Source organism: Danio rerio, chromosome 15 (genome assembly GCF_049306965.1).
Source record: "Danio rerio strain Tuebingen ecotype United States chromosome 15, GRCz12tu, whole genome shotgun sequence".
NCBI classification, from domain to species: Eukaryota; Metazoa; Chordata; class Actinopteri; order Cypriniformes; family Danionidae; genus Danio; species Danio rerio.
In genome coordinates this window covers 2,809,724-2,836,382 of record NC_133190.1, presented here as the reverse complement: position 1 = coordinate 2,836,382, position 26,659 = coordinate 2,809,724, and the positions used below count along the sequence as shown (strand labels likewise).

Here is a 26,659-nt window from a genome sequence, read left to right as displayed (position 1 = left end):
GGTTAAAACAATCTACAATGCTAATTTCAACCCAGGCTCATTCTGGAAACGTAGCCCCGCGGACGTTTCTGGAGACCGCGAAATACGTCCTGGCAGGTATGTATTTGTGCAGTTTTTGTTTTCGAGCTGTGCGCTCTTTTTTGCATCTCGAATGCCTCTCGCGAGCAAGTGCCGTTTGCGCCCGCGCTGTTCTAGCGTAAAAAGCCGAGCAACCGCCTGTCCGACTGACTGACTGAACGATTGACTGGGCAGCCGGCCAATCGGCCGACCCAGCCCCCCTCCTCCTTCCCTAAACCCAAGCGACGATTCACAAAAGTCGTCCAGAAAAAGAAAAGCCCTCGTCTGATTTTGACCACGTTTTCGGATTTCACCGCATTCTCGCCCCGTTATGAACTTGTTCGCTTTATTTTTTAGATTGTGTTTTTTGTCTTACTTGATTTCTGGAACCGCTCTTCCCCTGACTCGGACCCGGTCGTCGCCGCGACAGGCTCCTCCTCCGGGCCTCCGCTCCGCCAACGTAACGCAACGAGCTAACCGGACAAACTGGTTGCAGCGGGAAAGCCCTCTACACAAAGGTGAGCCGTCAGCCGGCAAGCGCGAAGAGGAGCATTCGCTTGAAAATACGGAATGCAGCCAAACGTACCTACGTAAATTGCGGTCTCCAGAAATGTTTGCGGGGCTACGTTTTCAGAATGAGCCTGGGTTGGTTAATTTATCCAACCCAGGCTGATTGCAGATACGTACACATGTCTACATTTTTGGGGACAGCAAAATACGTTACCGGTAGTACGTCTGCTCGCAGTTTTTGTTTTCGATCTTTTTGATGATCACAAATTCTTCTCGTGCATCCTCTTCTCGCGTAGATCCACCAGAGGGCCAATATACACTTCAGCTGGCCAGGCCAGCTTGCTGACTGACCGATTGAGCCACTCACCCCCTTCCCTAAACCCAACCGATAGTGTTTTCAAAAGCAAAAAAAGCAAAAGCCGTCAGGGCCACATGATGTCACCATGTTTTCAGCCTGCCATTTATTTATTAACTTTATTTAATTGCTTTAGCTGGTTTCGGGAACCGAACTGGTAACACCAAAAAAAGGAGGAGTACGTATCTGAAAGCAGTTGTCTATGGTGTGAAGATACAAGATGTGCAGCTCCAGAAACTACGGATACTGGAAGCCTGCTGGCATTTCTCCTGCGGTGTTGCTATCAGTGGGTGAAGAGTGGGAGAAGAGGCTTGCATTGACAATATAACACAATAGGCAGCACATTGAACACAATTTATAAGTGGTCAGACACTTGTAAATAACTCATGAAAGAATAAAGTAATGTTAAAACCAAGCCCACCGTTGCTTTTCTTGTAAAATTCCCAATAACTTCGACGTGTCACACGACCCTCTTCCTAAACAAAAAACAAAAGTTGGAACTAAGATGGCCAACTTTAAAATGGCCACCATAGTCACCACCCATCTTGAAAAGTTTGCCCCCTTACATATGCTAATGTGCCACAAAAAGTACGTTAAAATCACCAACCATTCCCATTTTATTAAGGTGTATCCATATAAATGGCCCACCATGTAGTATTTAGTCCCACTTTATAAACTCTGTCCTTGACTACTATGTACGTCAAAAAAACACATACTTACTGTGTTCGTAATGTACACTTGTGGTGCTCTTGAGTTGGGATAGTGGTAGGGTTATGGACAGGTTTGGTCAACCCAAGCAAGTTTTTTTCGAGCGAACGCTGCAGGCGGTGTTGCACTGCTCCGCTCCTCCTCTTCGCGCTCGCCGGCCGACGGCTCGCCTCCGAGTGGAGGGCTTTCCCGATGCAACCAGTTTGCCCGCTTAGCTCACAGCGTTGCGTCGGTGGAGCGGAGGCCCCGGAGGAGGAGGAGGAGCCGGCCGCGGGGACGACAACCGGGATCGAGTCCGGGGAACAGCGGTTCCAGAAATCAGGTAAGATGAAAAACAGAATCCGAAAAATAAGGGCGAGAACGCGGCGGGATCCGAAAACGCGGTCGAAATCGAAGACGAGGGCTTTTGCTTTTTTTTTTTTTTTTTTCTAGACGGCTTTTGCAAACCGTCGTTTGGGTTTAGGGAAGGAGGAGGAAGAGGAGGGGCGGCCGGGTCAGCCAATCCGGCAGCTTTTCGCGCAAGAACAGCGCGGAAAGCTCCTGCGAAAACAAAAAACGCTGGAATACGTACCTTCCGGGGTGTATCTCGCGGTCCGCAGAAACGTCTGCGGGGCTACGTTTCCACAATGAGCCCGGGTTGGGTTTGGTGGTATGGGTAAGGGTGGGTTAAGGTGTAAGGGATGGTCAACAGTGTATTTAAAAATAAAGAAATTAATTACAGATGTAATTACATGCAGGTGTTTAATCAAGCAATTTAATGAAGTACACTGTAAATACATGTATTTACACAATAAGTACATTGTAACGAATTGTTAATTTCAAGTACATATTAGTTAAGGACCCTTATTATAAAGTGGGACCTAGTATTTTAAAGTGCAAAACAAGGTTTATTAAATGCTGTATGTATATTGTGTTTGTGTTTAACAGAAGATGAAGAAACCTTGGAGCTGAGGTTATACTGCGACTGTAAAGCAAACCAGCAGAGCACGGATAAGTTCCTCTTCACTATATCAGGTATGATAATCTCAGTAATCTGAAACAGTGCTGGATGTTTATGATGAAATAAGCTGATATGCTTATTTTTTTATCTTGTTTGTTTTCTTTGTGTGTGTGTGTGTGTGTGTGTGTGTTCAGGGCTAGACAAGCAGAGAGGTGACACCGCTGGTCTGGCAGATATGATGGTGAAGCCGTACATTTTGGCTTTATCTTTGCCTTCAAATGGCAACTCTCTTGCATCCGTTCGCAAGAAACGAGCTGTTGGCACCGATGAAACATGTGATGAGTAAGTCTTTTTGCTGTCCTATGCTTTATATACAGCTGAAGTCACAAATGTGGCACAGTGGGTAGCACAATCACCGTACAGCAAGAAGGTCGCTGGTTTGAGCCCCGGCCGGGTCAGTTTCTATGTGGAGTTTGCATGTTCTTGTGGCTGGAAGGGCATCCTCTGCGTAAAAAACTTGCTGGAAAAGTTGTCGGTTCATTGCGCTGTGGTGACCCCGGATTAATAAAGAGACTAAGCTGACAAGAAAATCAATGAATGAATGAATGAATGTTGTTTTGTCATGTTCACCTTTTTGCTGGATTTTTGTCTTCACTTTGTGTAAAATAAATCACGCTTCACCTTCAACAGCGGCTTCTGTGACACTTTTTGCCTCCATCCGCCCGGTCAATCGTAACACTACCTTTCAGAATGGCTTAACACTAGTGCACTAGACTATGTGTGCCTTGGCTACTTTGCCGACCAGTTCAGCTAGATTATGTGTGCCTGGGCTACCTTGCTGAATGGCTTAACACTGGTGGCTTATGACTGTGTACCTGGGCTACCTGAGACCTGGAATTATTAGTACACTGATACTGCACACTATGTGTCCTTGTTTGATTGACTGGCATTTCAAATAGAAATGAGCTAATAGGATTGTTTTTCTATGTTTCCTTGTTACAGTATGGCAGGGGTGTCCAAACTTTTTGGGCCGAGGGCCAGATGCAAAAAACAAACGTTGTCGCGGGCCAAATTTTACATACATCACACAGACACGCATATATATATATATATATATATATATATATATATATATATACAGTTGAAGTCAGAATTGTTAGCTCCCCTAAATTATTAGCCCCCATTTATTTTTAACGGATTTCCAATTTCTGTTTAACGGAGAGATTTTTTTCCACACATTTCTAAACATATTAGTTTTAGTAACTCATTTCTAATAACTGATTTATTTTATCTTTGCCATGATGACAGTAAATAATATTTGACTAAATATTTTTTAAGACACTTTTATACAGCTAAAAGTGACATTTAAAGGCTTAACTAGGTTAATCAAGTTAACTAGTCAAGTTAAGGTAATTAGGCAAGTTATTTTATAACAATGGTTTGTTCTGAAGAATTAAGCGGCTAATAATTTTGACCTTAAAATGGTTCATAAAAAAATTTAAACCGCTTATTATTCTAGTCGAAATAAAACAAAAGTCTTTCTCCAAAAGAAATAATATTATCAGACATACTGTAAAAATGTTCTTGCCCTGTTAAACATCATTTGGGAAATATTTAAAAAGAAGAAATAAATCAAAGAGGGGCTAATAATTCAGACTTCAACTGTGTGTAGATAGACAGACACACACACAGACAGACAGACCGACAGACAGACAGACAGATAGACAGACAGACAGACAGACAGACAGATAGACAGATAGACAGATAGATAGATAGATAGATAGATTGATAGATAGATAGATAGATAGATAGATAGATGGATAGATCATAACAAGAACTACTGCTTAATTGAATGCATGTAATAGCGACACCCGGTGGTTATTTATTGAATTACGTTCATTTTTGTATAGCGGGCCAGATTCAATTATTATTTATAAAAAGCCTCGCGGGCCACCACAAAACTGATTGCGGGCCGCAGATGGCCCGCGGGCCGTAGTTTGGACACGCCTGCAGTATGGCAAAAAAGGCATTAAGTAATGATAATCAGTTAGGTTAACTGGCATTTCAAATGTAGATCGTTTTTCTGGACAACACAAGGTTTCTGGGTTCTGTTCAGCAATGACTACAAAGAGAGCGATCAGCTGTGGTTACAATGTTTTTAAATATAAAGCCTGTAGATTTAGGGTGCTTTCTCACCTACACTTTTGTTTGGGAACCTGTCTCGTTTGCCCAGTTAGCGCGGTTCGTTTGGCATATGTGAAACCACCAATCGCTCTCGGATCCGCGCCAAATCAATCGCTCCGAGATCGCTTGAATGAGGTGGTCTCAGCTTGATTGAAACAAACTCTGGAGCGGATCGATTGCAGTGAGAAAGCGATACGACCTCAGTGCGGTTATATCCCAGTGCTTTATGGATATGTAATAGGCTTACGGCTATATGAAGAGAGAATTATGAGTATGGCGGGAAGTTTCGCGAGTCTCCGGATGCCCGCAAACGAGTGATGATCTCCCGGTAATCTCGTGTCTCCCTCCCGGTCCTCAAATAGGCTACATCACGCACCCTTTTCACCCCTCCCCACCGCATCTCTCCTCACTCTTCAGACACATCGCGCCTCCACCAAACCACCACCTCTCCTGACAGCTGAGCGGGACTCAATAAACCCTGACACTCTGACCAATGTGAGGAGAGTTTACTCGCACGTGACTTGTTTTAGCTCTTTTGGTCCGATTAGAAACTTTGCAGTGTGAAAGCGAACCGCTCCAAGAGCAAAGAGCAACAATGTAACAATTGTAATCTCTGTTTCGGAACAACTGAATCGATTCACAGGTGTGAAAGCAGCCTTATTCATTAACTGCTATAGTTACAAAAGTTGAATACTGCAGCTTTAAGCAAGAACCACTGAATACAGATAATCAAAATCTCTCCTTCCCAATATTCTCTGGCAGAAAAACGGAGACCTGCTGTATGCGCAAGCTTTACATTGACTTTCGGAAAGATCTGGGTTGGAAGTGGATCCACAAGCCCAAGGGGTACTTTGCCAACTACTGCATGGGGTCCTGCACCTACATCTGGAATGCTGAGAACAAATACTCACAGGTAGCCTGTTTTGTTTTGTTATTACTGTCCCATTTAACTAACGTGACAAATTATTAAAGATATAAACAAACTAGTCATTAAATCTATTCAATAGTTATTTTATTAGTTCCTAAACTCAAGGTTGCTGTACAAATATAATGTTATAAAAATGTGACAAATTACAGTCATGCACTTTGGATTTTGTTGCCATGTTTTTTTTTTTTGGGGGGGGGTGGGGGGGATTTTGTTGCCTCTAGGGATGGTGCACAACATCCCTGCTGAAAAATCCAGCTTATTCTTAAACCAGCTGGTTTAAGCTGGTTGACCAGGCTGGTTTTAGAGGGGTTTTGGGCATTCCCTGCCTGGTTTTAGCTGGTCTGGCTGGAAAATTACCAGCTAAATCCAGCTAAAACCAGCTTGACCAAAGCTGGACATACAGTAGCTGGTTTTGGCTGGGCTCCCATCCTGGCTAAGCTGGTCAAGCTGGTTTTAGCTGGTCATCTCCCAGCCTGACTAGCTAAGACCAGGCTGGAAATGGCTGGAAACCAGCCTGTAAGTGGCCAAAACCCCTCTAAAACCAGCCTGGTTGACCAACTAAAACCAGCCCTTTTTTCAGTAGGGATAAAAGACAAGACAATAAAAATTTGTATGTGACCATACGCATTTTTAGGCATTAAATAAATAATATTTAATACTTGTCTCCTACTTGTCATTGTTTATTATGAAGGTATTAAAACTGATACCGTTGCTATTTTTAGATCCGTGGTATACCATATTACTTTGTAAGTAATATGGTATATTAAGCCTACTTTGTAATACAATGTTTTAACCTCTGGAAATTGAGGATACTCACTATTAAAGGTTTACAAGGGAAAGGTTTTCCCACTCTAGCATAATATGAAACTGCAGATGGACAGTCAGTGGTTCGTTTTCTTATTCATGATAGCCCGTACATTTTCTATAGCCGGTCAAGCACATAGACTCTGTTATAACCCCAGACAAAATCAAACGAATCCAACACTCTCCAAAAATGTTTGTTTGGTTGTTAAATTGTGTAAAGCCTCACAACATTTTGCGTTTAACATTCCAGTCATCTGGCTTTAAGTAACACTTAAAAATCATTTTAAAAAGAAAGAAAATTGTAGTCAATTGCAACTGCTTTATAGAGCAAACAGAGGAGGAAAACATATGGAATCACTAAATTCTGAGAACTTGTTATGGGATCACCATGTACTTGGCTGTTCTAAGACAAACACCTGCATCCGATTACATCTGCTAATTAATCTGCAGTTTAAAAAGAGCTCTTGAACACTTTAGTTCTGTTAAACCAAGATAAACTCAACGTGGGAGAGATATCAGTTGAAACTGAAGTGAGAATTATCATACATCTTAAGGTAAATCATCAGGGATTGTTGCAAATGTTGTTGATTGGTGGCTAAAATCTGGACCAAGTGCAAAGCAAGTGGGAAGGTTGTAAAAGTTAAGTGTACTGGCAGACCAAAGACATCAAAGCGCCTAGATAGAAAACCTAAAACATATTGCCTGTTACATTTTCCAAAAGTGGTCATTTTGTGGTGATTCAGTGGTCAAAAGTTGCCCTTTCGCAATTACATCCTTTTTTAAACTCTTGAACTTTAATATACTTGAACCTTTTCACTCGGGTTTTATGACCGACAACAGCACTGCTGCTTTGTTAAAAACACTTGCTGAGGTCAGTTAATTCTGTCGATAATGCAGTTTTGGTTTTGCTTAACCCAGGCTCATTCTGAAAATGTAGTCCTGTGGACGTTTCTGGAGACCGCGAAATACGTCCCGGGAGGTACGTCATTATGCAGTTTTCGTGAATCCGCGAGAGGCTGCTGTGTGCGCTTTTTCGCATCTCATATGTCTCTCGCGAGTGCCGTTGCGCCCGCGCTGTTCTTGCGTAAACCTACCAGAGGCCGCTGTCGAACGACCGTCTGTGTGACTGACTGGCTGAATGATCGACTTGGCGACCGGCCAATCGGCTGACCCACCCTCCTAGTTCCCTGAGACCCAAAATGAGTTGGTCATTCATGGTTGAATATACCTCTAAAAAAGTGTGAGTGGAGTGTGTATGGTGTAAAATCCATTCAATGTTCTACTAACCCGAAGAAGCTAGAATATATGCATTTTAAAAATTAATTGTCACTATGTTTTTTTGTTGACAATATCGATATGTTTACTTGTTTCTTACAGATATTAGCCTTGTACAAACACCACAACCCTGGTGCCTCGGCTCAGCCATGCTGTGTACCCGCAATCCTTGACCCTCTGCCAATTCTTTATTACGTGGGAAGGCAACACAAGGTAAATGTCTATATTATTACTTCCGAACTGATTAATATGGGAGCTTTTAAAGCAGTATGTGCCTTCATGAGTGCAATTAGTGAGAACTTGGTATAAAGGCAGCGGCATGCTTCAAACAGAGTGCTTTTTGTACTTCGTTTGAATCCAAAAAATGTGAGTATACTAACTTTCCGACACACCTACTTTGTAGTGGGCAGGGTTGTAAATGTGTTTTTTTAGGACCAAAACAAACTACCCCAAAAGGTTGCTTTGGTGAGCTGTTTCAAACTGCCCAAACAAACTTAAAACGAGCTTCGTTTTGGTCAGATTCTGTTTTTGCCAACCAGAGATTATGTGTGCCTGGGCTACCCTGCCGTATGGAATAACATTAGTTTTTTTTTCCGGCCAGTGATTATGTGTGCCTGGGCCACGTTGCAGAATGGAATAACACTCATTTTTGGCAAACAGTAGTTATGTGTGCCTGGGCTACCTTGCTGAATGAAGTAACATTAGTTTTTGCTGACCAGTGATTGTGTGCCTGGGCTACCCTGTCGAATGGAATAACACTCTTGAACTTTAATATACTTGAACCTTTTCAGTCAGGTTTTACTACCCACAACAGCACTGCTGCTTTGTTAAAAAGACTTGCTGAGGTCAGTTGATTTTGTCGATAATGCAGTTTTGGTTTTGCCCAACCCAGGCTCATTCTGAAAACGTAGTCCCGAGGACGTTTCAGGAGATTGTAAAATGCGTCCCGGGAGGTACATATTTTTGCAGTTTTTGTTTTCGCAAATCCAAGTGAAGCTGCTGTGTGCGCTTTTTCGCATCTCAAATGTCTCTCGCGAGTGCTGTTCGCGCATAAACCCACCAGAGGTCGCTGTCGAACAACTGTCTGTAAGACTGGCTGAATGATTGACTGGGCAACCGGCCAATTGGCTGACCCACCCTCCTCCTTCCCTGAACCCACATGATTTACAAAAGCCATACAGAAAAAGAAAAGCCCTCAACTGATTTTTACCACCTTATCGGATCATTCTCACCCTGTGATGAACTTGTTGACTTTATTTTTTAAATTCTGTTTTTGTCTTACCTGATTTCTGGAACCGCTCTTCCCCGGACTCTAACCCGGTCATCGTCGTCAGCTCCTCTCTGCGTCTCAAGTCTGCCGACGTACAGGACGAGCTAACTGGACAAACTGGTTGCGGTAGGAAAGCCCTTCACACAGAGTTAAGCGGTCAGCCGATAAGCGCGAAAAGCAACGGTGTCATACCACCCCTTAGCGTTCGCTTAAAAAATGAAATGCAGCCATGCGTATCTCCGGCTGCATAATTCGCGGTCTCCAGAAACGTCCACAGGACTACGTTTTCAGAATGAACCTGGGTTGCTTTGGTGAGCTGTTTCAAACTGTCAAAACAAACTCAAAACGAGCTTCGTTTTGGTCAGATTCTGTTTTTGCCAACCAGAGATTATGTGTGCCTGGGCTACCTTGCAGAATGGAGTAACATTAGTATTTCCGGCCAGTGATTATGTGTGCCCGGGCCACCTTGCCGAATGGAATGACACTCGTTTTTGCTGACCAGTGATTGTGTGCCTGGACTACTCTGCTGACTGGAACGATATTCGTTTTTGGCGACCAGTAATTATGTGTACCTGGGCTACCCTGCCGAATGGAATAACACTTGTTTTTGCCGATCAGGAGTTATGTGTGCCTGTGCTACCCTGCTGAATGGAATAACATTAGTCTTTGCCAACCAGTAATAATGTGTACCTGGGCTACCCTGCTGAATGGAATAACATTAGTCTTTGCCAACCAGTAATAATGTGTACCTGGGCTACCCCGCCAAATAGTTTAACACTTGTTTTTGCAGATCAGGAGTTATGTGTGCCTGGGCTACCCTGCTGAATGGTATAACTCTTGATTTTGCCAAACAGTAATTATGTGTGCCTGGGCTACCCTGCTGAATGGAGTAACACTCATGGCTTAAGACTATGTGTACCTGGGCTACCTGGTGCAAACTATGTGTTCTTGTTACAATATATTTTGTATTGCGCCAACCACTTTTCAGTTTTTAGTTGTTTTTTTTTTTTGTATGTTTCTTGTTTATAGTATACCAGGGCCTTGTATCTAAGGAAAACATAATAAGATGTTCTAGAAATGAACTAACATGAATGAGTTGTGTTGTCTTTGCTCTGTTTCTAGGTGGAGCAATTGTCCAACATGGTGGTGAGGAACTGCAAGTGCAGTTAAGAGTTCATCTGACTACAATACATCACCTTCAGAAAGTGGTTCATGGCTCGATTTCTCAGTCGGGATTGATAAGTAAGCCAACACACAAGAAAATGGACATACATAACATCTCAATGGGAGGACACATGGACAAAAAAAGGAAGAAATGATGAGAGATGGACTGAAGCAGAGGCAATAGGACGTAGAAAAGGATACAAATATCTTTGAAAATGCTTTGCACAATAACGCACAGACATTCTGTTACAGCATTTCACCAAACAAGCTCGATATTAAACCAAATATATGCTTCTGATATCTTTATAAATGTGTATATTTACATTATTAATTCCGTTAATTTATTACGCTCTTCAAGTTGATTGCACCACGAAAGCTGCCATGTAGCATCGCATGCCAATTGTAAAATGAAGACTTCTAATGGTGCTGTACTGATAAAGGAAGGCATGGCAAAGAAACTAACACCATGTGTCAATTGATTGTAAACATGGATTAAAAAGAATCGTATGCACTAAACAATGGAGATGAAGGCTCATGGCAAACAGTATGAGACTTATGTCTACAAAGGCAAGGGCACTAGAATATGTATTCATGAAATTCTTTGTTTTTAAGTGCAGGACTGATTTTATCGATGTACACCGCTGTGTTCTAAAACCCGATGGTTTTTGTAGAGTCTAAGGCCCCGTTTACACTAATGCGTTTTAGTTTTAAAACGTAAAAGTTTTGCTAAGGTTACGCCATCCGTCCACACTACGCCAGAGTTTTCGAGCGCCGAAAACGGAGCATTTTGGAAACGCTGGAGAGGCTGTTCTCATTCTGAAACGCTGCTGCTCCGTCTCAGTGTGGATGAGGGAAAACGGAGACATCTGAAAATGGAGGCGGGGCTTCGCCTAGCTGATTGGGGCTTTTGTGTCATTGCATATCCTTCCCCTATTCGTCAAGCCCCTATCACATGACTATAACACATGGCTTTAACGCTACCGGAAGACAGCAGACCAGCCTTCACTGTAAAAAATAAATGGACACATAGAAAAAAAAATAATAATAATAAAAAATAAACATAGACACAGAAATGGGAGCGTTGTTTGCACTATTGTATGTTTTAGGCGGCATTGTGCAGTTGTTCATTTGTTACATTTAGTAACAACTCGACCTCGTCGCCTGTCCACAAAAATACCTCTCTTGCTTTCTTTGCCATCGCATTCATTGTTCATCCGGCGTTTGTTGACTAACAATAACCAAATGTCGAGCGAGACGCATGCTTCCTGTTTATACTAGAACGCGCATGCCCAGAGTGCACGAATAGTCATGTGATATAAGTTTTTGGTGGCATAGTGTGGACGGAGATATGTTCAGAGACGCTAGGTGAAACGCTAGGGTGGGCGTGGAACGTTTTTGATCTAAAACGCCGTTTTAAAACTGAAACGCACTAGTGTAAACGACACCTAAGAAAACAAGTGATGTGCTCTCAAACTAAATGTTGCACACTATTCAAGTGTTACAAGAAGATGCATTTCAAAGCTGCCTATTTAGGGTCTGTTCATTTGAAAAATGTTTTTTTAAAAACTGACTGATTTGATAAAACTGTGTTTTAAAAAAGTAAAAAAAATGTGTTCAGGTCATATTTTATAAAAAAAAAAACTAATAATTGAACTGAATTCCATTTTAGGACAGTTAATGGGGTTCTATTATGCTTCTTTTTACAAGATGTAAAATAAGTCCCATGTCCCTGGAGTGTGTGTGTGTGAAGTTTCAGCACAAAATACCACACAGATAATGTTTTAACTCTCTTAAACTGACTCTTTTAGGGTTTGATTCTAATCGTTTTGGTGACTGTCGCTTTAAATTCAAATGAGATTGTGGTGTTTTTTTTTTTAAAGAGGGCGGAGCTACAGATGTCTATGTGTCAGCAGATTCAAAAACAACACTAATGTCCTATGCTAATGAGGAGGAGATGGTCACTAGTGGGCGGAGCTTTCCCCCTCTGATGACGTAATAAGTGAGAATGTCAATCAAAGTGTTTCTGCAGACTGTTCTTATCAAGTCTGATCATAAACAATACAATTAAACATTTTTACCATTGGAGGCTGGTTATATTCACACACTGCTGACACAACCCTTCGTAAAAGTGATTTTTGCATAATAGGTGCTTTTTAATATTGTTGTTCAATTGTTCAAAAGTTCAATTGACTGCATTTTGTTCACTGTAATGCACCTAATCAATTATTACAGTTTTTGATACTTGCAGAAAAATATTTCATACAGTTTGTGATCAAAAGAAATCATTATGGCGATATGAATAGACAACACACACACAAAAACATGGTCCTAAAAATGTAGGGTTTTAATCTTTATTTAAATGTACATTTTTTCTTTGAGTTTTGAGGTGAAATTTGACTTTTTTTTTTTTTTTTACGTCAGTCGTGTATGTGTAAGTGTGTTTATTGCTGTGTTTGTGCTAGTGAGAAAGTTTGAGTTAGTAAAGAAATGTTTCTTGCAAAATGTATGTTTTTCTTTCAGTTTTAAGGTGAAATTTGACTGATGCTTGTATTTTTTAAGTCACTTATGTGTATGTAAGTATGTATATTGCTGTAATTGTGTTGGTGAGAAAGTTTTAGTAAAGACATTATTGTTTCTGTATTGATCTGTGTGTGTGTGTGTGTGTTCCAAACAGCACATGGCCCACTTTTATGGCCTTTTTATAAAACATTTTTTGGCGACACTTGTTAATTTTGGTACATTTTTCATGTCCGACACCATTAAAGGGTAACAGAGTACATGATGAATTCTGAGTGTGCCTCACACAGTGGGCTTGACAAACCACCTGTATAACTCTCTCTCTGAGACTTTGGGCTCTATTTGAACTATTTTTATCTAGGCGCAAAGTCTAAAGCTCATGGCACAAAAGCATTAAGGGCATGTCCGAATCCACTTTTGCTATTTTATTTTACGTTCTGCGCCACAGCGAATGGTCTAACAGGGTTGTGCTTAGTCTGTTAATAAGTTATGGGTGTGTTTTGAGCATAACGTGCATTAAACCAATCAGAGTCTCCTATTCCCTTTAATAGTCAGTTGTGTCGCACCATGGTGCGTTTGCTATTTACATGGTGACTTTGTAAGTGGAAAAACTGAACACTTTACTAGCAAGAAAACAGTTAAACAGAGCATCTGCAGCGCGATTATAAAGAACGAGCCTCCTCCATTCAGCTTCTTTACTTTTACTCTTTACTCCTTTACTTTGGTGGTGTATGGAAACGGTGAAAACTCTCCACTGAAGCAGACATATTTTATTTAGTTTGTTAATTTGTTTCGAAACAATTTCTAAATTCAGTTCTAATCTCCAGCAAAGAAATAAATGTACAATAATAATGTGTGGTCAAAAAACTGAGTTATGTCCAAACACATGTCCTGTTCTTATGCCCCATACGGTGATGCGGACGTCTCCAAAACCCCACAGGTGGACAAATCTAAACTAGTTTTTATTAAGACAAATATAAATATGCATATAATAAACAATACTGCTAATAATAATAACATTATACAGATGCAGATTGTCATGAATAAACTGAAAATAGCCCTTTGGACCCAACTAACGCGCTCTTCGCTGATTAGATTAGCTTTTAGGTGGTCAATGGAACAATCTATTTCAGTTCCTCAAAATAGCAACGCATCAACAAAGCTCCTTAACACACCTCTTTTACAGACCAGCACACCCATGAGTCTGCAAAGTGGTGCAAATAGATCTGTTATTTAAATAACATGGCACCGAACATGAAAATTAGGGTTGCCCTGGTCTGAAAATAGCAACAAATTGAGCCAAACACGCCTTGCACCTTATTGCGCCGAGTGTTTTATAGGGCTGTTTAACTGACATTTGCACCAGTTTTGCACCAGACAATTTCTTACAATTACTCCATACAAAAAAAGTGCATTTATGAAGTGTGCCTCACACAGGTGAGTGGGCTTGACAAACCACCTGAAACACTCTTCTTTCTAAAAATAACCCCCCCCCCCTCCTTAGTCTAGCACTTAATTCAGTTGCTTTGTATAATCAGCACGTGTTGACTGATTGCCTCTTCTTGAATTGCTGAATGCCTCCTCAATTGTAAGCGTCTGCTAAATGACTAAATGTAAACATAACGGAGCATTTTAAATTAGCTGAAAAATGAGTAATTAATCATAACATGTTATTTTATATGCACCTTTTTTATCTGTTATGAGGATTTGGAAGGGGAAATTACCTGGCATACTGCAAATGTTCATTAGCGTACGTTAGGAGAAACAGATTTACATAAAATAGCTGTTTCATCCATCTTTTTATGCCCATTTTGGAATATCACCAAGGAAATAATGGAAATGCCAAGATGTGCATTCATTTTGAAAATGCTCATCAAAATTTATGCACACAACTGAGTAGGACAAACTTTATTATTACAGTTCAGGGACTAAGCCGAAGGAAAGTGAGTGAGTGCCTCTGTTTTCTTTTGTGTTTGTTGTTTCATTTTTCCAATTTCCTGCGTTCTCCTTTCCCCACTTCCCTCTGGGAGTTACAGACATGTGGTTGCTCAGGCATCGAAAATGACTGATGCGTGTCCAGACCTGCTCTTAAAATTGTTCTGATGACACCATGGAAAAGTTCACAAATGCACTGGAGGGCAGCGCAAAAAATAACATCATGCGAGCTTATGTAAGTAAACAGGCGCAGATGGGCAAAACCTCAATCATCTACTGAGCTCTTTTGTCCATAAAGAATAACTCTAAAAAAAAAACAACTGAAAATTAAAGCTAAAAGATAAGTCCTCGTGTGAGATGCCTTCAAAAGAGCCAGCAAGCTAACTAAGACTATCAGTATTGTTTTGTGGAGTTTCTAAACAAGTACACATTAGCCAAACCACCAGATGGCCTTTGCCCTGGTCATTGTCATAGCAGATACTGCCAGAGCCTTACACAGACTTAAAGTCAACATTAAAACCAAGCCTACTGCAACATACTGGGAGCATTCTAGAATTGAGCTTCATCCTGCACTGCTGAAAAGTCACAATCAATCCATCAACCAATCAATCAGCCAGTCAGTCAGCCAATCAAACAACTGACCAGTCAACCAGTCAATTAACCAGTAAATCAATCAACCAACCAGTCAGGCAATCAATTAACGAATAAATCAATTAACCAGTCAGTCAGTCAGCCAGTCTATCAATCAAACCAGTTAATCAATTAATCACACAATAAATCAATCAACCAATCAATCCATTAAGAAAACCAATCAATCCATTAACCAAACCAGTCAATCAATCAATCAGTCAGTCAGTTAGTCAGTCAGTCAGTCAATAAACCAACCAAACAACTAGCCAATTAATCAAACAAATAATCAACCAACCAGTCATTTAGTCAGTTAATTAATCAACCAGTCAAGCAAACAACCAGTCAATCAATTAATCAACTAATAAATCAATCAACCAAACAGTCAGTCAACCAAACAACCAGGCAGTCAGTCCACCAACCAAACAACCAGTCTATTAATCAAACAATCAATCAACCGACTATTCATTTTGGAATTAAAGAAACAACCAGTCAATCAATTAAACCAGTCAGTCAATCAAACAACCAGTCAATCAAATAATTAACTAATAAATCAATCAACCAACCAGTCAGTCCACCAACCAAACAACCAGTCTATTAATCAAAAAATCAATCAACCGACTATTCGTTTTGTCAATCAATCAAAGAAACAACCAGTCAATCAATTAATCAACAAATAAATCAATCAGTCAATTAATTTATCAATCAATCAACCAAACCACCAGTCAGTCAGTCAAACCACCAACCCAACAACCCTAACCCTAAACAGCAATTAAGTCAATAAATCGTTTAAATAACCAGTCAATCAATTAATCAACCAATAAACCAATCAATCAACCAATCAACCAGTCAGTCAATCAACCAAACAACCAATCAACCAACAAGTCAGTCAGCCAGTCTATCAATCAAACCAGTTAATCAATTAATCACATAATGAATCAATCAACCATTCAATCCATTAACCAAACCAGTCAGTCAATCAATCAATCAAGCAATCAATCAATCAATCAATCAATCAATCAATCAATAAATCAATCAATCAATCAATCAATCAATCAATCAATCAAACCAGTCAGTCAGTCATCCAACCAAACAAATAGTCAATTATTCAAACAATCAATCAACCAACCAACCAGTCATTTAGTGAGTTAATTAATCAACCAGTCAATTAATCAGCCAGTCAATCAAATAATCAACTAATAAATCAATCAATCAACCGACCAACCAACTAGTCAACCAAACAACCAGTTAGTCAATCAACCAGTCAGTCAGTCCACTAACCAAACAACCAGTCTATTAATCAACCAATTAATCAACCGACTATTTATTTAGTCAATCAATCAGCAAAACAACCAGTCAATCAATTAATCAACAAATAAATCAATCAGCCAACCAGTCAATCAATCAATCAACAAAAACAACCAGTCAGTCATTCAGTCACTCCACCAACCAAACAACCCTAACCCTAAACAGCAATTTAGTCAATCAATCAACAGAACAACCAGTCAATTAATCAAACAACCAATCAATCAACCAACCAATCACTTGATTAATCAATTAATCAACCAATGAATTAATCAACCAGTCAACCAATCAATCAACTAATAAATCAATCAACCAAACAACACTGCATACTAGTCAACACTTTATCTAAGGCAAAACCATAAAATGTCTATAACTTCTTGCACTGTAAACAAATGCTGGGTCACAACACACATAGATTAACTTAAACTGTATATACGCTGGCAACAGAGGGCAGATCCAAACGCAGGTTTAATTAACAGAGATTGGTCAGGCAAGCAATAGTCAACACAGAAGCAAACAGATTTACACAGGCAATCCAGAGTCGTGGTCGATAAACAGGGAGATGGTCAGTACAGACAGGCAGCAGGCAACATAAACAAACAAACAAGGCGAGGGTCACAAACACAGCAAGACAAGGCAAGGAACACGCATCGTAATGTTAACTTACAGTATAACAAGACTCAGCAAAGTCTGTGTGTATAGCTGCGGTCAATGCACTTTTTAAACTGCCATTCATATGCATATTACTGCGTCAGACCGGAAACGCAAGTGCGTACGACAAGTTTAGCAGTTCGCTGCATTGCAAAGTTCAACCTTGGTGAACTCTGACCTGTGAAATCACACTACATGAGACCAATCGAGGATCAAAATATGGCCTCTCTGGACAGAAATTTAAAATGTTTTTAAATGTTTAATTATCTTGTTTAATCCCGCCCCTTTTCGCAACGCCGTCCGACAGAATTTCTCATGCACAAACTCTAGTCAGGGGTGGCCAACCCTGTTCCTAGAGAGCCACCTTTCTGCAGATTTCAGTTGCAACCCACATCAAACACACCTGCCTGTAATTATCACGTGGTGTTCAGGTCATAATTAATTGGTTCAGGTGTGTTTGTTATAAGTAGCAACTGAAATCTGCTTGATTGATTGATTGGAAGGTGGCTGTCCAGGAACACGGTTGGCCACCCCTGCTCTAGTGTGACTGTGACATTAGTGAGCCGTAATCAGTCTTTGAGCAGCTTCAGCTGTGTGAGTTATCAATCAGCCAGGATTAGGAACCGGTGTGTGTGTGCAGTGCATGACTGGGTCTAGTAGTCCATATATTGGTGGATGTGTAGTTTCTTACTGTGTGTTTACCAGTGATCTGCACAGGCTGTGACACCATCAAGGCAACCCGGGGTGCTGAAATATAATTGTGCAAACAGGCAGTGGGCTGGTTATAGAGACCAAAACAAAGACAGATATTCCCGCATGCACAACAACTGACTTTAGCATTGTTTTTCAGAATGTTCACTTCGCATGTTTCTTAAATATCGGCAAACATATTAGGGTATTTTCATGCATTAAAAAGAGTCAAAATGTCCATACAGCACCTTTAAAAGGGGGATCTCCCTCCCTCACACCTGGAAGATAACCATCACACACTTATTCAACAGTGCAAAGCATGTCTTTTTAATCACCCTTATCTGTGTATGTGCCTGTCTTTTTCTCTTGTAAAATCAAAAGGCCACTTTGAAGATGCTCCCTAACCCTTTGTCACCTCTGCATAACTCACTATGACAGGAGAAGATAGGGGAAGAACAAGGAAAATGAACAGAGAAAGCAGCGAATAAAAGGAAGGAAAGAAAAACAAGACCACACACTTGCTCACTAGATCACGGTGTATGTGTGTGTGTGTGTGTGTTAACACAGTTCAAAGTGATCTGTCTTTGATCCTTTAGGAGGAGGAAACCACATGTTCACATCAAAGGTGTGAATCAGACTGAGGGATGCTTTTGAATGTAATATATAAATAAGACCCCCCCCCCAACACACACACACACACACACACATTTAAAAAAAACTCTTTAGCACGATCGCCTTACAGCAAGAAGGTCGCTGGTTCGAGCCTCGGCTGGGCCAGTTAGTGTTTCAGTGTGGAGTTTGCATGTTCTCCCTGCATTCGCGTGGGTTTACTCCGGATGCTCCGGTTTCCCCCTACAGCCCAAAGACATGCGATACAGGTGAATTGGGTAGGCTAAATTGTCCCTAGTGTGTGAGTGTGAATCAGTGTGTATGGATGTTTGCCAGAGATGGGTTGCAGCTGGAAGGGCATCCGCTGCGTAAAAATGTGCTGCATAAGTTGGCGGTTCATTCCACTGTGGCAACCCTGGAATTAATAAACGGACTAAGCCCAATGAATGAATTTATAATTTAGTACAAAGCTGACAGGAACAAAGCATTATTAGTCACAAGATGGCACCAAACAGTCAAAAACTGTGCCATGACAGTCAAGCAGATGCATATGAATGTGGATGTAAGCATATGGGTTTAAATGTATTCACTGATGATTCCAACCCAACGTTCTGAAAACGTGGTCCCGATGACATTTCTGGAGACCGCAAATTGTGCAGCCGGAGGTACGTATGGCTGCATTTCATTTTTTTAAGCGAACGATACGAGTGGTATGACGCCATTCCTTTTCGCACTTACTAGCTGACCACTTACCTCCGTGTGAAGGGCATTCCCTCCGCAACCAGTGTGTCCAGTTAGCTCGTTGTGTGCGTCGGCGAACTTGAGACGCAGAGAGGAGCTGACCACAACGATGACCGGGTTCGAGTCTGAGAAAGATTGGTTCCAGAAATCAGGTGAGACAACAACAGAATCCAAAAAATAAAACGAACAAGCGAATAACAGGCTGAGAATGTGGTGAAATCTGAAAACGTGGTAAAAATCAGACAAGCGCTTTTCTTTTTCTGGACCGCTTTTGTATACCATCGATTGGGTTTAGGGAAGTAAGTGGGTGGGCGGGTCAATTGATAAAATTGGTTGGGTTAAGGGAAGGAGGAGGGTGGGTCAGCTGATTGGCCGGTCGCCCAGTCGGCCATTCAGTTAGTCAGACAGACTGTCGGTCGACAGCGACCCCTCTGCTTGGTTTACGCGAGAACAGTGCGGGCGCGAACGGCACTGCCAGGAAAAATTTGAGATGCGAAAAAGCGCACACAGCAGCCTTTCGTGGATTTGCAAAAACAAAAACTGTACAATTACCCCTCCCGGGACATATTTCGGGGTCCCCAGAAATGTCCACGGGACAACGTTTTCAGAATGAGCCTGGGTTGCATGATTCTCAGTTCCCGAATTAGCCTGTGTTATTCAGCGGTTGTTATCAGATAATAACATACCTTAAAATGTCACGACTGACCAATCAGAATCAAGTATTCCACACAGCCGTGTAATAACCCAGGATAGCATCCTACTTGGCAAAACCACACCCACCCAAAACACACATAGTACCAATGTTATACACATAGGCACACATGCTGAGTCAAGGGCAGAAAATGTTAGCGAGTGGAGTAGTTAAGTGGACCCAGACGTGAAAGTACTGCTCTAATTTAAGACGGTTAGTCATTTCCTCACACAGCCTTCGTCTGTTCTCAAACTGCTGTCCAGTGTGTGTGTTTGCAGGGCCAGCGCACGGCTCTGGAATGATTCACAACAGCCGAGGAAAACACCCATAATGCACAGACTTTCCTCACTAGCAGGTCAACAAACCACTTGCCATTTCCCCTCTGAGTAACTTCATGAACTAAGGATTTCTCCTGAAGACAACACGATAAGAAATGAGGTTTGCTGCTCGTTCAAACTACGTTGTCTTGTAAAAAGTAATTCACTGGATGAAAAGAGCAAGAAACACATTCATTTTCATTGGGGAGAGTCGGTCATCTGTGAGTAAGAGCTCTGCTGTGTGTAAATCTCTCTGAACATGAAGACCTAGAGTTTAAGGCCATTTCAGTACATCTCTTCAGGGTAAATAGTTAAGACAAGTGAGAAAATGTGCTCTGGTGTACATTTTTGAGAACAAAAAATATGTGCTTGCAGGTACAAATGGCTGCTTTTTATGTGTAAAACCAACACTAGAGGGCGATACTGCTGACTGCTTACCTCCGTATGGACTGCTTTTTTGGTGTGAGTGCAGGCCCAGATTGCAACCCAGGCTCATTCTGAAAACGTAGTCCAGTGGACGTTTCTGGAGACCGCGAAATGCGTCCCAGGAGGTACGCTTGGCTGCATTTAATTTTTCGGGCGGTATGACGCGGTTCCTTTTCGCGCTTACCGGGTGACCGCTTACCTCTGTGTGGAGGGCTTTTCCGCTGCAACCAGTTTGTCCACTTAGACGACCGCGTTCGAGTCCGGGAAAGAGCTGTTCCAGAAATCAGGTAAGACAAAATGTGAGTTCATGACAGGGTGAGAATGTGGTGAAATCCGAAAACGTGGTTTTCCAACCCAAGCTCATTCTGGAAACGTAGCCCCGCGGACGTTTCTGGAGACCGCGGTTTACGTGGCCGGAGGTATGTAAAGGCCGCGTTTGGTTTTTTTCGAGCGAACGCTGTGGGGCGGTGTGGCGCCGCTCCGCCCCTCCTCTTCGCGCTCGACGGCCGACGGCTCGCCTCCGAGTGGAGGCCTTTCCCGAAGCAATCAGTTTGTCCGCTTAGCTCACAGCGTTGCGTCGGCGGAGCGGAGGCCCCGGAGGAGGAGCCGGAGCCGGCCGCGGTGGACGACGACCGGGATCGAGTCCGGGGAACAGCAGGTTCCTGAAATCAGGTTAGACGAAAAACGAATCCGAAAAATAAGGGCGAGAACACGGCGGGAGCCGAAAACGCGGTCGAAATTGAAGACGAGGGCTTTTGCTTTTTTTTTTTCCAATCCGGCGGCTTTTCGCGCGAGAACGGCGCGGGCACGAACGCCGCGCGCTCCCGAGAGGCGCCCAAGCGCCAAGCGAAAATGCGCGCACAGCGGCCTCTCGCGGATCCGCGAAAACAAAAAACGCTCGAATACGTACCTCCCGGGACGTAAAGCGCGGTGCGCAGAAACGTCCGCGGGGCTACGTTTCCACAATGAGCCCGGGTTGAAAAAATCAGACGAGGGCTTTTGTTTTTCTGGACAGCTTTTGTAAATTGTTGGTTGGGTTTAGGGAAGTAAATGGGTGGGCGGGTCAATCGGTTTAGGGAAGAAGGAGGGTGGGTCAGCCGATTGGCCAGTCGCACAGTCAATCATTCAGTCAGTCAGACAGCGGCCTCTCGTGAGTGAACAGCGCGGGTGCGAACGGCACTCACGAGAGATGTTTGAGATACGAAAAAGCGCACACAGCGGCCTCTCGTGGGTTCATGAAAACAAAACTGCAAAAATATGTACCTCCCATGATGTATTTCGCGGTCTCCAGAAACATCTAGGGGACAACGTTTTCAGAATGAGCCTGGGTTGGGGAATTATGTAGCCGGAGGTACGTATGGCTGCATTTTATTATTTTAAGCGAACGCTACGGGGCGATGTGATGCTGTTCCTTTTCGCGCTTGCCGGCTGACCGCTTACCTCCGTGTGGAGGGGTTTCCTGCCGCAACCAGTTTCTCCGGTTAGCTCGTCATGTAGCGTCAGCGGACTCGAGACGCAGAGAGGAGCTGACTATGATGACGACTGGGTTCGAGTTCGGGGAAGAGCGGTTGCAGAAATCAGGTAGAAAAACAAAAAAAAAATCCCAAAAATAACAGGGTGAGAATGTGGTAAAATCCGAAAACGTGGTAAAAATCAGACGAGGGCTTTTCTTTTTCTGGACGGCTTTTGTAAATCCTTGGTTGCACGGTCGCACTGTCAATCTTTCTGTCATTCTGACAGACTAACAGACGGTCGTTCGACAGCGACCTCTGGCGGATTTAGGTGTGAACAAGGGTTCGCACTGGTGAGAGACGTTTAAGATGCGAAAAAGCACGCACATCGGCCTCTCGCGGATTCGCTAAACGAAAACTGCACAAATACGTACCTCCCGGGACGTATTTCGCGGCCTCCAGAAACGTCCTTGGGACTACGTTCTCAGAATGAGCCTGGGTTGCCAGATTGGCTGATTGGGAGGAAATTCTCGGGAAGAATTCTCTCTTCAAGGGCCAAGGGGAAGGGAAAGGGGTTAAAATAATTGAATTGGGATTGGGCCAATATAGTCCAGGGTACATATTTGTTCGTTCTCAGAAATGTTTTCCTGGGAACATATTTCCATTGAGCCTGGGTTATGAATAGTCTTTTCTTTGTCCTAAACAGCGCCATAGATAATATAAACAGAAGCTCCAGAGAATGTAAACACTCTCCGACAGAGTCTCTCACACAATATTTTAGGCAGCTTTGTCCACCACATCATCATCACATTATTGAATTACGTAATATTTCACAAACATGTAAACAACTTTAATGGGTAACACTTTAGTTTAGGTCACAATTCACAGCAACAAAACGTTAACTAACACTACTAGGCTAATAAACTACTAATTAGCTGTTTATTAATAGTTAAGTTATTAGTAAGGTTTAGGGTTTGGCTAGGACTAGAGATGCAGAATAAGATCATACTTTATAATCTTAATAATAAGCAGCTAATCAGCCAGTAGTGAATAGCCTGAATTGTGACCTAAACTAAAGTGTCACCCTTTAGGGTTTTTATATAAAAAAAACTGAACTCAAGGCCCAATGGCATTTATATATTCAAATTCAAATGAGCTATTGTTTATTATTAATATTAATATTATAGGAAACACTGTGAAAATGTCCTTGCTCTGATAAACCATACCTGTCAACACTTAAGTTGTTCCCGGGAGTCTCCTGTATTTCAGACCAATCTGCCATTTTGTCTGGTCTCCCGGAAAACTCCCGCTTCTCTTGTTACGGATTGCTTTTGGAAACACTGTCGGTTGGGTTTAGGGAAGTGGGTGGGCGCTGGTAAATTGGTGCTTATGAAAACACTATTGGTTGGGTTTAGGGAAGTAGGAGGGTAGGTCAGTCCATGGGTCAGTCAGTAAGTCAGTCGTCAGTGGCCTCTGGTGGATTTACGTGAGAACAGCAGGCGCGAATGGCACTCTTGAGAGAAATCTGAGATCTGAAAAAGTGTACACAACGGTCTCTGGTGGATTCGCAAAACAAAAACTGCAAAAAAAAACGTAGCTCCTGGAACGTATTTGGCTCTCTCCAGAAATGTATATAAGAGTACGTAATCAGAATGAGCCTGGGTGACTATTTCTACTCTTAATATGAAGACAACCTATAACTGATTTTATATATATATATATATATATATATATATATATATATATATATATATATATATATATATATATATATATAATGTATTGCATGTGCTCACCAGAAATTTTATGAAAGATTGTGGCAATAACATTGGACTTTTGTGGTAAAAAATACTGTACAAAATTACAGTAATTCATTTTTTAAAAATGCAACAGTAAAAGTCCGTAATCTGGTTAATAGTAAGCTTCCTTAATATATAATATGGTTAATAACCGTAAATTGACTTTCCCAGAAATCCCTGCCCAGTTCTCCTTATGTTTTTTTGTTGACATTACTATATTTTTGTTTTGTTTTCTCATCAGGGGTGTAGAGTATATATTTTTTGTTACATCTAATGTTGATAATGTCACACCCTCAGCTCGGTCCTGCAGCTCCAATCACCACTCTCCCTCACCATCCACCACACCCGTGAATCACCCAATTACTGATTACCCACACCTGCACCTACAATCTCTATGCACTAGAGATGCGCGGATGGCGGTTACAGCCGCGGAATCCGCGGATAAACCGCGGATCGGGCGGATGACGTGACGAAAAATAAAATTTTTATTAAATTCGGGCGGGTGGTGGGCGGTTGTACTGTTTTTGTACACATAGCTGGCGCACCAACGAAAAAGCCTAGAACTGACTTCACAGAATGAGAGGAGGAATCGGATACACTAATTCTGGATGAAGTACAGAAATATTCCTCTACAAACTTCCGTATAGACGGATCAGCAGAGGAAAATCTGCTTTCCTTTTAGGAGAAACAAGGCCAGTCATTCCCACGACTACAGCACCTTTCCAAGAGAATTCTATGCATTTCAGCAACAAGTGCTGCGAGCGAGCGCTCCTTCAGCGCAGCAGGGCGCATTGAGGCCAGGCGCTCTCGTCTGAATGTTGAAATGATGTGTCAAAATGCGTTTTCTATTAGGCTACAATAATAATTAAAAAAATTGTACAGTACAGTGCGTTTCATTTAGGCTATTTATTTATTTTTGTCCCTGTGCGCCAATTGGAGACGGAGTTCACTGCTGATATTCTGAGAGCTTTATAGGGTGCTTCTCATTTCTTATTTGTGTATCCTCGTTTCCTTTCCTTGCTTTCTTTCCTCGTCTTTCCACCCCTATAGGATGCGAGGAAAGGACGCAAGGAAAAGACTCAAGGACCGACCGAGGAATTGAATCAAGTAAAACGACGTCCTCGTATTGTTTAGCGTCACTTCAAAGCGTCAATTAATGCTGGATTTGACTTGCAGGTTTGGATTAACTGCATGTCATTAAAGTCATTCTCTATTTTCTAATAATCAATAAAGAAACATTCATTTAATAATAAAAAGGAATAAGCCATTCAAATAAAGAGCTCAGTCAGCAGATGGCGGGCGGGTGCGGTTTTAAAATTTGGTCAAAAATGTTAGTGCGGATGGATGGCGGACGGATGATTGCGGTTGCGGATGAAATAATAGCACATCCGCGCATCTCTACTATGCACTATATATACTCACCTCCTTCATTCACTCACCGGCTGGAATCGACATCAGTTGGTTCTCCTCATTGTCTCTCCCGCTTCCTCTTGTACCCTTCCGTGGATGTCCTTCTTCTCCTGTGGATGCAAACACATCTGCTTAAGAGACGTGACTAAGCTTTACTGGTGTATTACTGAAGGTCTTCATACTCACCATATGAACTGTGTGTGAGATTGCTCTCCCTCTGCTACACCACTTACCTGCTTTATCTCTCAGCATCTCTTGCATTGCACTAATAAATACCCTTAAAGATGTAACCATCTCTGTCTTCCTTGTGTGACAGATCAATGTTTATTGAGTGTTATCGTGGTGGTGTTTAGCTATTGTGTGAATGACACTGGGCATCTTTTATGTCTATGCAGCTTGTGGGAAAAATAGTTTGGTTAATCATGTGATTTTCTTATCACATCATGGTTGTGTTTTTGTCTGTGTAAGAATATGTGTAGATGTCCTGACTTTAAAACACTGGTGTGTAGAACTACAAATGACCAAAACACAGTAGATTACCGTAAAATTATTGTATGGTTTTTACTGTATGTTTAACATTAAAAGTCTGGCAACCGCAGCTGATGTTTCTTTCTCTGTGAATTTTATGGGGTATCCACACAGAACAACAGCATTCAACATATTCTCCAGCATCCAGTGTTTATATACATATGCGCACCGCAGGAATCAGTCAGCTATTTTAATGAATTCCTTTCTCCATTGCTGTTCCTCTCTCTGGAATCAATTATGGGCTGGAGTTTTATCTGCAGGGGGTCCGCTGGAGGTCTGTCAGGGCTATTTATTACAACCACATGTGTTTTTAGAGGACAGCGGGTGGAGTATGAGCACGATTAAAACAGAAAGTGGAGATAAGCCAAAGTTTAAGTAAAGTACATGTCAAACATTCATCCGCAGGTAAACAGGGAGAAGTTTCCAAAGTATTTTAAAGTCTCTCAGCTCCACTTTTCCTTCAGCTCATTAATTTTCTGACAGTAATGATTATGGCTATATCAACAGTTACGGATCTTTCTTATGCCAATTCGTAACGTTTTGATTTAGTGGCTGATTCGGATGAATTTATACGATCTCATGTATATTGTAAAATGAATGATTTGCTCATGTGCGCACTTATTACCTGCCTATAATCAAGATATGAACTGTTTATTAGCACTTATATAGTATGATCTCATTTTACATCCCTTGTCCTACCCAATACCCAAACCTAAACCCAACTAACACCTTACTGCCCTGCTGAAAAATTCAGCTTAAACCAGCCT

The 26,659-nt window shown here is 41.8% G+C and overlaps 1 protein-coding gene across 2 annotated transcripts in view; it reads left to right on the top strand.

Annotated features, from left to right (window-relative positions):
- Positions 1-12,833, top strand: part of tgfb1a (transforming growth factor, beta 1a) — a 28,235-nt gene extending 15,402 nt beyond the window's left edge. Inside the window, exons 4-8 of one of the 2 annotated variants that reach the window (XM_073922804.1) lie at positions 2,558-2,644; positions 2,765-2,912; positions 5,517-5,667; positions 7,864-7,974; positions 10,154-12,833. In XM_073922804.1, coding sequence (XP_073778905.1) covers positions 2,558-2,644; positions 2,765-2,912; positions 5,517-5,667; positions 7,864-7,974; positions 10,154-10,201 — 545 coding nt within the window. In that variant the 3' untranslated portion in view covers positions 10,202-12,833. 2 annotated transcript variants of the gene reach the window in all.
- Positions 12,834-26,659: the final 13,826 nt, after the last annotated feature.